The sequence below is a fragment of the Microtus ochrogaster genome, chromosome 1 (assembly GCF_000317375.1).
Source record: "Microtus ochrogaster isolate Prairie Vole_2 chromosome 1, MicOch1.0, whole genome shotgun sequence".
Lineage (NCBI taxonomy): Eukaryota > Metazoa > Chordata > Mammalia > Rodentia > Cricetidae > Microtus > Microtus ochrogaster.
This window is the reverse complement of record NC_022009.1, coordinates 101,156,681-101,168,410: the sequence shown is the minus strand read 5'-3', so window position 1 is coordinate 101,168,410 and position 11,730 is coordinate 101,156,681. Positions and strand designations below refer to the sequence as shown.

Sequence of the window (11,730 nt, the reverse complement as noted above, 5' to 3'; positions counted from 1 at the left end):
AAAATCCTGTAAGTTAGACAGAGTTCTTACACCACACAGCACTCAAAAGCACGAACCATAAAAGGCTAATTGGGGCCAAGCACCTATGGACAGTTTATTATTTGGTGCAAATTTAAAATGGTATAGCTGTTCTGAAAATACTTGGTTATTATTTTAAAAAGTGGAAAGCAGGTTGGCACAATAGTTTTACTTACAAGCATGTATTCAAGAGAAAACTCAAGTACATTCCAAGATTAAAGTGGTATTCAGATCCACCATCTGAGCACAGGGTGAGTTGTCACAGGCCGTTACGGTTATTGGTTGGGACAGAAACTGCTAGGCCAGTGCTCTACTACTGAGCTACACCCCACAGAATGCAAAGAGCCAGCACGGAGGTTGATGGTATTGCTTTTATTTTTATTGAAAAGTACTCTGCCAATTTCTCCTTGGGCCATCTCTTGGTAAAATTATGGTGGTCAAAAATGAACAACAGGACCAAAAAGCTATGGAGAAACCCTGTCTCGAAAAATACAAAAAAAAAAAAAAAAAAAAGGGCTGGGTGGTGGTGGCACACGCCTTTAATCCCAGCACTCAGGAGGCAGAGGCAGGCAAATCCCTGTGAGTTTGAGCCCAGCGTGGTCTACAAGAGCTAGTTTCCGGACAGCTAGGACTGCTACACAGGGAAACCCCGTCTCGAAAAACCAAAAAGTGAACAGGCAAGTTTGACAGTTCACCTCAGCTCCTAAATTGGCTTACCGTGAACGGAAAATGCCATCAACTAGATCTAGCCTAACTTTAAGCCCGTTGCCATGGGTAACCCAACAGCACCATTCCGTGCAACAAATAAGCATCTGACCACATCACACCTCACGCAGCATGTCTCTAGCCCTACACATTAACACAACGAATCACCTAGAATCAGACTGATGACCCCCAGCCTGGCTCACCATCGCTGGGAGCTTCAGAAATACACCCTGTTAGCCCTTGCACTTCTGATACAACCCGAGAGTGTGGACTAGTCTAAAGCTCTTCACAGCACTCCAAGCAAGGCTGAGATCTACCAGCACACAAGAACTTGAAGAAATCCTGCCCTTTCTCCTACTGAAGGCTGGATTTCTCAACTATCTGGCGGCAACCAATTTTACACAGCTGTTTCCCTAACTGCTGTCTGTCAACAGGCAATTCAGTTTGCACTGCCATCTAGTTACTTTCCATGCTTCATCCTTCTAAGTTCAGGATGATTATGAAGATAAAATATGACACAGATCTAAACCATTTTTGCCTAAACTTTTCTTTACATTTTATTGGGGTGGCAGTGCAGGGCGGATGGAATTCAAGATTGTCTTTTTGCACCATCTAGTTATTCCTCAGACGATGTGGTACTCCTAGCAGCGAACCCCATTTTGTATTCCTGGATAGGAGTTCAAAGACAACTTTGGCTGTCTCAAAACAATCAAAGATACACAGAGAATCAAGGGAATTTTGTTGTTTGAAATAGAGTCTTGGGGTCTCTAGTAGCCCAGGTTGGTTTCAAACTGGTTTTTGAAGAGAATTTGGCCTGAATTCCTAATACTCCTGCCTCCACCTCCAAGGGCTGGGACTATCCTGCTAAGGGGATGTAATTAAGTTCGTCACTGGACAGACTTTGGAGGCAGGCGTTAGTGGCACACACCTTTAATCCCAGGCAGAGGTAGGTGGATCTCTGTGTGTTCAAAGCCAGCCTGGTCTATAGAGCTAGTTCCAGAACAGGCTCCGAAGCTACAGAAAAACCCTGTCTCGAAAAACCAATAAATAAGTAAATTAAGTACAGACTTTGGTCATAGCACTTGAGGCAGAGGTTAAGAGTGCTTGAGTCCAAAGCCAGCCTGGTTTATGTTGTCCCAAGGGAGCCAGGGTTACAGACCTAGAGCCAGTCAAACACACCACCACCGCCCGGAGAGGGGACTAAATATCTATCTTTATCTGGAGCTTCCTCTTCAGAGACAGAGATTGTACCCCGGACTTTGTATCTACTAGGCAAGTGTGTGACTGTGCTTAACAGCTCCCAGCTGTGCGGGACAGGATGGTGATTTAAACAGATAGCTTTTCCTTTCTAAATAGGTCTCTGGGGGCAACCTCATTAGTCGAGACCTAAACTGACGACTGGTCCTACCCAAGTCCTAAGAGCAAATCACCAGAAGACACCTCGCCATGCTCTAGTAATCCAGCAACTACTGTTTGTGCCCAGCTGTCCAGTCAGCAGATACTGTCCTCAGTTTGAGGTTAGTATCTCCAGCACGACCCAACTAAAAAGACTAAAAGGTAAAGAGTGAGCAAAATCCAGGATTGTCTTAGGCACACACTTAAGGGGATTTGGAAGCTGATCAACCTTGGGCCCAAGAAAACCTGGAACAATGAAACAGACACCACTATAAACGACAAGTACCAGCAGCCCAATGCTGCCATCTGCTGGCCATGTACTGAACTACTTCAAAAAGTTGAAAAGGCTAATTTGGCAGCTAATTTTCTCATTAGGCGTATTAGAGTAGGTTCCAAAATAGACGTGAAAGACTTCAGGGAAGTAGGTGAAAGCTCACGAAAAATATCCTCCTGTGGTGCTGACTATACTGCATGTTTTTAAGAAATCCAATAATCAAGCACCCATTTCTAGGTCTATGCCCAGACATTACTGGCTTTGCTGTTTGTTATATATAAGACAGGGTTTCTCTGTGACCCTGGCTGTCCTGGAACTCAGAGATCTGGCTGTCTCTGTCTCCCAAATGCTGGGATTAAAGGCATGTACCACCAATGACTGGATCCTACCAGATTTTTTTAAACTTTAGTTGTCCTTGGACATTTGAACCATTTTTCCTTTGAGAACCCAAGTGTTAAAGTGTACACTGTGAACAGCTAGCACAAGGGCAGGGGCAGAACACAGCACAGTGCTTTAGGGAATGTTAATAGTGCTGGAGATGTATGGTGGCAGAGCATGCATACAGTATGGCAAAATAAAAAATTAAGTTTTAATTAAAAAAGAATGATGTTGGGAAGTGATAAATTGCTTACACAGGATGAGCAAGAAGACCCAGAGTTCAGTCTCTAGCACTATACTTAAATAAATCAGCTCTGGCTCTGTAAGACTGAATAGATGCATGTATCTTGCACATCTGAGTGATTTCTTTAACGTTAGCCATTCTCTAGTTTAATGAAATACACTCTTGGGGCTTAAAGAGCAGGCTGTTAGAAGTGCAGATTGCTTCTGTGTTCCCACCACGCTTCCCAGCAATCTGGTCCTCACCGCTCACCATTCCAGAAGTGCCTACTGATGTCAGTGCAGTCTGGGCCCTGGAGCAAGTTACCTGCTGCACCTTGGACTGTGAGTGTCAGCATTTCCAACCATAATGGCTCCTGCAGGGAGGGACAGGCACACAAAGCAGCCTGTGTTTGGTGCCAGGAGTCATCAGAGGTCAAGTTTCGCCTCCTCCCTCGGTCGACGTCACTGCACACACGCTGGTACAGCACACAGTGTACAAAGCCCTGTCGTGACCTGAGTGGCATTTCCAGAGATATCCAGTGAAGGTCATAACTCTCAATCTAACGTGTCTAAAAATACACGCACCTAGACACAGTGTCACAATCCGAGAACAGCAGGCAGAAAGGCAGAGCAGATGAGGAAGCCAAACCATGTTCCAGAAAAGGGCTGAGCCGTCTCTTCAGTCATAAGAAATCCTTTAACACTGGGGCATGCTCTCTGGTGACATCCCATCCCTAACATTAATAGGGGAGCTGCTCCAAAGAATGCCGTGCCTTCACGGCTGGGAAAGCAGACAGCTGAGTTCTCTACAACAGGGTCCACAACTGCAGCCTAGATCTGTGGCTGCCCTGGCGCTGTGCTGCTGCTAATAATCTATGAAATCACTTCTACAGCGATAAGCAATTGAGAAAAAAAAAAAAAAAAGCTGGCAGTGATATACCACGACATGGAAAAGGACATGAAATTCAAATTTCAATGTCCATAAACGTTACATATTACGTACTATCTGTGGAATCAATCGCACACACTGCAACTCAAGGTTTAGACACGGATGAGGTTTACAGAGTTACTAGGTTTGGGGGGTCTTCACAGGAAGTTTGCCAACTCATGTCTTAACTTTTAAGATGAAACTGTAGCTGGGAATGGCTGCTCATATTTAACCTTAGCACTAGGGAAGCAGATGCAGGTAAAGCTCTGGGAGTTCAAGGTTGGGCTGGTCTACTGAGTAAGCCTCAGGCCTGACAGTCCTACATAGTAAGACTTTGTTTTACTTGTCTGTTTTATTTGTCTCCTGCTTCACTCCCCCAGCCCCAGAGTTCACATCTATACAATAAAATCAGCCAAGTTTTCTGTCACTTAAGAAACATTTTCACTACAGGAATGCCCAGGGCCTTCTCGGGGTGGCAGCACGTGGCTGGAAGCATTTGGGACGTTAAGCTAGATGACAAGAGGTTTGAAGCCAATCTTTAGTACATATTAAGTGGGAAGGCAGTCTAAGCCACACAAGTGAATTTCACTAGGCTATTCAATGAGACATGTCACAAACAGGAAGACACAACTAAAGCAAAACTGTAAATTATTTTTTAAAATGGAAATTCGTTATCTGGCACACCACAAATAACTCACTAGGCCTGTTGGTTCTAGATCAAGGTAGCAATATAAACACACACACATATAGAAAAAATCCTTTTGTAAACAAAATTTATTATGTATACCGTGTTCTGTCTACATGTATGCTTGCAGGACAGAAGAGGGCACCAGATCTCATTATAGATGGTTGTGAACCAGCATGTGGTTGCTGGGAGTTGAACTCAGGACCTCTGGAAGAGCAGTCAGTGCACTTAAATACTGAGTCATCTCTCCAGCTCCCCCACCTTCACTATCTACCCTTCCTAAAATCTTTTTAATAAAGCACCTACTGGGTGGTGGTGGCGCATGCCTTTAATCCCAGTACTCAGGAGGCAGAGGCAGGTGGATCTCTGTGAGATCGAGACCGACCTGGTCTACAGAGTGAGTTCCAGGACTGGCTCCAAAGCTACTGAGAAACCCTATCTCAAGAAACCAAAGAATAAAGTACATTCCAAAAACTTTAGGGCTGGAGAGATGCCTCTGTGATGAAGAGTGCTAACTGCTCTCACAGATGAGCTGGGTCTGGATCCTAGCACACAGGGACTCACAAGCATCTGTAACTGTAGCTCCTGCAGATGAGACCATCTTTTGACTTCCTAAGGTACCAGGCACACATGTGTCACACATACATATACTCAGGCAAACCATTCATACACATAAATAGATCTAAGAAAATTAAAAGGATCAATCAATATCAGAAGCCAAATTCTTGGGACCCATATAGTGCTGCTCACAACCTCCTGTAACTCCAGCTCAACGGGACCCAATATACTCCTATGACTGCCTCAGGAATCTACACGCGTGTACAGACACATACACACAAGCAAACAAACCCTATATCTAAGAGAGAAATTTTAAACAGCTGCACTAGTCTCAGCCTGCCCTTCTTTCTCATAGATACAAGGTTTTTGCTTGTAAGAATCAGCTTAAGCTCTAGAGAAAAGTGGGTGCTATTATCTTAGGTCTTGCAAGCGCCTGTCCTGTCCTCAAAGTGAAGCAGACTTGATCAGAAGCAATCCAGGAACAACATCCAGGGCATATTTGTTTAGATTTCCCCGATTTGTGTTGCTGCTGTTTGGAGTTGCTGTTTGTGTTATGCAGACTAGGCAGGCCTCAAACATGACATCTTCTGGCCTCAGCCTCTTGAGGTCTGGTCCACAAGCTCACTTTTCAAGGGTATTTCTGAGCAGGAAAATGAAGTGTTATGACGAAGAACACAGAAGGAAGGAAGGCAGCTTCCCTTACCTTTGGCATACAGAGTGGTCTCCACTGGCTTTCTCATTCTACAGAGAGGCCTACTAACTGCAACTTTCCAGATGCCCTTCCCACTTAGAGCCAGGCAAACTGGGAAGGTAGTTCAGTGGCAGTGTTCACCTAGCGTGCAAGAGGCACAGGATTCAATGTCCAGCACCGGATTAAAGAGTTGTAGGAAGGGCAGATAAAAAGGGAGACACAGGAAGGCTGAGAAACAATGCTCTAGGACTAAGGGACTTTCCAGAATCGTCATCCTAACCCTTCTTGCTGTACTGAAGGAAGAGCTGTACCAATGAGTAACATTCTCTGGCTTTAGAGACAGGATCTCACACTTCCCAGGCCGGCCTTAGACTGGCTGTATAGTGAGAACACTGATCCTTCTTCCACGGATGCTCACACTACTCAAATTCTCAAGACGCAGGAAAAGTGACTATAAGCCGGGCGGTGGAGGCGCACGCCTTTAATCCCAGCACTCGGGAGGCAGAGGCAGGCAGAGGCGGGCGGATCTGTGAGTTTGGGACCAGCCTGGTCTACAGAGCTAGTTCCAGGACAGGCTCCAAAGCCACAGAGAAACCCTGTCTCAAAAAAGGGTTGGGGAGAGACTTTTTCCCGTTTTCCACACACCCTACCAGCTCATACCAATCTCTAATGTTTATAAAGAGCCGGGCGGTGGTGGCGCACGCCTTTAATCCCAGCACTCGGGAGGCAGAGGCAGGCAGATCTCTGTGAGTTCGAGGCCAGCCTGGTCTACAAGAGCTAGTTCCAGGACAGGAACCAAAAGCTACAGAGAAACCCTGTCTCGAAAATTTAAAAAAAAAAAGTAAGAAGTCTAATGTTTATAAAGGTGTCATAAATGCATCAATATGTTAATTTTTTAGGGTCTGATAGAATATTCATGTGGTTATTCATATACTACGTTTCTAAACTTTATTTTCAAAAGCTTAAGGCCCAAATACAACCTTCTCTGGAAAAAAAAACCTTGCATCAATAAAAAATGTAGGCAGGCTTCTAAAGTCCTTTGTGAAGTGAGTCTCCTTAAACCCTCCACACAGTCATGCCAGAACATCCCCAAATGTCCAGGCTCAACTTACAGCTATCAAAGTTCAGAAAACCTGAGCGGGCCCCTGACATTTCTGGACACGGGGGAAAAAGAAAATGTTCATTGAACGTTTGCACTCTTCATCTTTCTCCGAACACGCTGGTCTAATCTCTGAGTGTTTCAAGTGTTACTCAAGGCCATTTGTTTTCCTTCTACAGGAAGACCCTGGTATAGAACCTAACAAATCTAAAGGCTAGGGATATAGGTCAGTACCTCAGAATCGTCTGCCAGGTGTAAGGGAGGCTCCCAAGTCAAAACCCAACAAAACCCAACAAAGACAACCGGGATAAAACAACTTGCTTACCAAATGGTTTTACCTGGGCTAAACACCCAGGTGGATCATTCCTCAAGTTTCAAGTATTTCCTGAAGTACAATGACCACGATTTAAGAGGCTACGGAAGCCCTGTAAGTTCTGAGAGTCAGAGGTAACCTTTAACATGCGGCTGTCATGTCTCCCTTCTTCCTCCTCTTTCCAAGACACTAGGACAGTTCTCTTTCAGGCAAAGCCCGTTCTTTCAGAATCTTCTCCATGTGCCTTACACTTCTAAGTAGCAGCTGGGGTTGAAGGTAAGGTTCTTGCTGCTCTTCCTCAGGGCCTATATAGTGGCTTACAACCACCCAGTAACTCCAATTCCAGGGAATTCAGGATCTTCTGACCTCCTCAGACGCCCGTGTACATGGTGCACGGACATAAATGCAAGCAAAATAGCCATAAACAAAATAAGATTAGAGAGAAAAAAAAGGAGTCCCTTGGAAAAGCATGGTAAAGCTCAGAAAATGGCCCCAACCCTGCGGAAGCACGGGAGACACTTGCTGAACAGAATTCATCAGGTGTCTTTTTGCATTTCCAGAAGTGTTCTCCCTGTCCCACCACTACCCCATCTCCAGTGGGCACTCTCTTCTTCCACGGCTTCAAAGTTCTACCCCAACAAATCCGGCAGCAATGACCGTTCAAGTCCTGCTGGAACAGCATGTGGACCAGTAGGTATTCAGTTCCTCAGTTTGTAGATACAGTGCTATCAGCTGATGTGCTAATCAATTCTAGAAGACACAGTCAGCAAGGTCAAAGGATTTGCAAATGTCCATGCATTGATTTTGATTCTAGAGCCATGGTTATTAACACACCCGCCCCCCAGCCCTGGCCTATACTTAAACTTACCATTGAACACTACAGGGAAACGCTACCTCAGTTCTCCACAAGAAAAGCATTTACTCTATAGAAGTCTGATAAATTACAAGCTTTCCTGTTCCTTCTTTCTCATAAACAGCTTCCTCACATAGCTTAGGAGCCTACTAAATAAAGCTGCTTCTCAACTGAGCTGGTATTTACTTCTCAAACTGAACTGAACTAAAAAAAAGCAGTGTTCCAGCGGTGAACACCGATCCAGCTAACTCTTCATGAACCAACGAGGAGTGAGAGACAGGAGAACAGCATTTCCAAGCCCACAGGTGACTACGGCACAGCCAGCAACTGCTGCCTCATTGAGGGATGCTGTCTTTGCTTTAGAGAGAGTGGCATGGCTGCTAAGATCATCCCCCAAGGGTCCCTTTTAAACCCATGCGATGTAGTATGTGGGAACTCAAAGGGGCTGTGCTCCCTAAGTACATCCAATGGCTGAATGCAAGTGAGACATGAATGTGTTGGGGGACTTGCTGCTGCTCCTCAGAGGTGGAGCAGCTTTTAGCTCCGTCAAGGCCTTCTGAACAAGTCTGGGACAACTTGCTTGCTTGGCCTAGTGGCCCATGTCTATAACCCTTGCCATTTTGTGGGTAAAGGAATAATCAGAAGATTAAGGTTATCTGTGGCCACAAAGAAAGTTTAAGATCAGCCTGGACAACACGAGACCCTTTCTCAAAAAGAAAAAAAATCTACTTAGCACGAGCAAGGGTCTAGGTCTAACCCTAAGAGAGAAAAGCGAAGGTGGAGGGGCTGGAGACAGCTCAGCAGTCAGAGTCCTGCAGCTCTTCAGGATTCTCTGAGATCAGGTGGTCGCAGAACCATCCCTAGCTCCAGCCCCTGGATATGATGCCCTCTTCTGGTCTCCTCAGGTACTCCCACGCGTGTGGCATACAAAACACATGAAGATTTCAAAATGATTTAAAAAGTGAGCAAGAAGAAATAAAGGACTTTGGGGTTCTGCTATTTCTCTTTAATAATATGGAACCTGGGTACAACCATTCATTTTTTTTTGTTTGCTTGTTTTTTGAGACAGGGTTTCTCTGGTTGTTCTTGAACTAGCTCCGCAAACCAGGCTGGCCTCAATCTCAGATCCGCCTGCCTCTGCCTCCCAGCACTTGGTCTAACAAGAGCTAGTTCCAGGAGAGGCTTCAAAGTCACAGAGAAACCCTGTCTCAAAAAAACAAAACAAAACCAAATCTGATTGAAAACCCCCTCCCTTAAGGAGAAATGAGAAGTACACACAGTTCTGGAACTCATTACTGACAGCCCAGGCTAGCCTTGAATTAAAAAGCTACTAGCCAAGTAACACAAGACTTGAATGCAGAGATCCAGGACAGTAAAGGCTATATACATTAATACCTTGTGTCAAAGAAGAACCAAAAAACCCCTCACCAAATCTGCTTAAATCTCACCAGTCTGAAAATTACTCTTTGTTGTATGTGTGCAGGCACACGTAGATGCCAAAGGACACCTTGGAGGAGGAGTTAGTTAGTCCTTCCACCACGGGGGTCCCTGGAATTGAACTTAGGTCTTCAGACTTGGTAGCAAGCATCTTTACCATCCGAACCATCTCTTTGGCCCCAAATCTTACCTCTTAATGGATATAAAGCTCTTCTGAATAGCCTAAAGCCTAGAATCTTCAATATTATATATCACAGAATCTCTATTAAAGCACCTGTGGCGGGGATAGTGTGGAAAGATCTTACTGAAGGAGCAATAACTCAACATCTCCCCCCTAACAGCTGAAGGGAGAACTACAAGAAACAGGAAAGCTGCCCACCTCCTGTACTGTCTAAAACAGTGTAAGTACAGGGCAATCCCACAAGTTCCTTCTTTGTTGCCAGAGACTGAATTTAGGGCTTGGTGCGTGCTAAAGCCTATCACTTCCCCACCCTATGGATAAAAACTCACAAAACCAAGGGTTTTCTCCTCCCCTTCCCCAACTGTGCCAGCCCCAGGGTTTCTCAGTGTGGCCCTGGCTGTCCTGAAACTCTGTTGACCAGGCTGTCTTCAATTTAAGAGAGCCAGCCACCTGCCTCTGCCTCTGGACATGCATAAGCCATCCTACGAAGCCTGACACTGCAAATACTCGGCCCCCATTATCCAGTTCTTCTGCATCTGTATCACAAGCTACCTGTGTTCACAGATGTGTTTAATGACGTTTCTGAAGGGAGGGGCGGGATTTAAAATTTGAGCTGGTACCAGACAACTTTCCCACCCTCTAACCTAACAATGTTCCTCTTGAAAACAACCAAATCCAGTTATTGGTGATACACATCCCAACAGTTAGTTCATAATGTGCCAAATTTCTACAGACCTGGAGGTGGGGGCATGGCTCTGGATTCTCAAAAGTTCACCATCTCTAAAGCAGTTCAACATCCTAATTTTTACTTTGGTATCGGGGTGGGAGGGCACTCCAAATCTTGATCCTCCTGTTTTTGCCTCCTGAGTGCTGGGATTACAGGTGTGCGCCACCACACCCATTTAACACATTAATTAAAAAAAAAAAAAGCACTCAAAATGTCTGCCAAAAATGTGATTATGGTTTAAGGTTTTGGCTTCAACCAGCTTCACCAGGGTGGTGGTGGCAGCCCTCCTCTGATCCCATTGCTAGGGAGGTAGAGGTTCGAGCCCAGCCTGTGGTGTACATAATTCAGTTCAAGGAAGGAGAGTCAGAGGCGCATGTCGAGAACCTGTCTTGTAAAAACAAGAAAGCTTCAATGAACCTATACTTCCTACTGTGCAATCTGTCCTTTAACCAATCCAAAACTCCACCAAAATGTACCCTAGTAAAATAAGGATGGCCATACAGATGTGTTAGACGGCAATAACCTAATTTGAGGTAAGAAGCAAATTACACTTTCTAGAAAAATATTACGGAGCAATTGCTAGTTTTGAAGGAGAAACTACATGAAATAATTGCTTTGATTTGAGGGGGAAACTATTAATTTAAAAGCCATACTTAATTTGTGTGTAGTTTATAGTCGCAGCAATCTGCCCTTAGGCAGAAAGAGGACTCTCAGAACACAAGGGTGATATATAGGGCTGGCGTTTGGTGAAAGGCTGATTTACAATTTCTTCACCCAGGGATTTAATTAAGAGTGGAAGCCCCCAACCCACCCCCTCCAAAAAAAGAAAACCGTAAAAAGTCAACATGTGCTGATACTAACGCGGATTAAAGAAGATAGGGTGCCCGTAGGCCCTCAAACCCACGATCAAGAATCATTTTCAGCTCCCCCCCCCCCAACCAAAGATGCTCATAAGCATCTGGGCAAGCGAAGCGTAACTACCCTGCATCCGGGGGTAAAATAAAGCAAAAGATGCAAGCATCTGGCGGTGACTGTGGCCTCTGGGGCTTCAGGTAGATGAGATAAAAATACCGAAGCCGGCACCCTGAGCGGCGCCCCGCTTCCTCCCCGCCGCGACCAGACGCGGGGGACCGGCACCCGCAGCCGCCCATTCATTCGGCGCTCTCACTCACCTGTCCGGGGACGCGACCTAGCGGCGCCCGAGGCCGCCGCCTGCAGTCGCGGGGACGCGGGCCGGGGTCCGAGCACCGGCGGGGCGAGCGTGCG

General features: G+C 45.6%; 1 protein-coding gene across 1 annotated transcript in view; it reads right to left on the bottom strand.

Moving 5' to 3' along the window:
* The window catches only part of Noct (nocturnin), a 20,195-nt gene that overhangs the window by 7,429 nt on the left and 1,036 nt on the right, over positions 1 to 11,730 (bottom strand). Inside the window, exon 2 of the mRNA XM_026783018.1 lies at positions 11,637 to 11,730. This exon is cut by the window's right edge and continues 25 nt beyond it. Coding sequence (XP_026638819.1) covers positions 11,637 to 11,730 — 94 coding nt within the window. The remainder of the gene's footprint in view (positions 1 to 11,636) is intronic.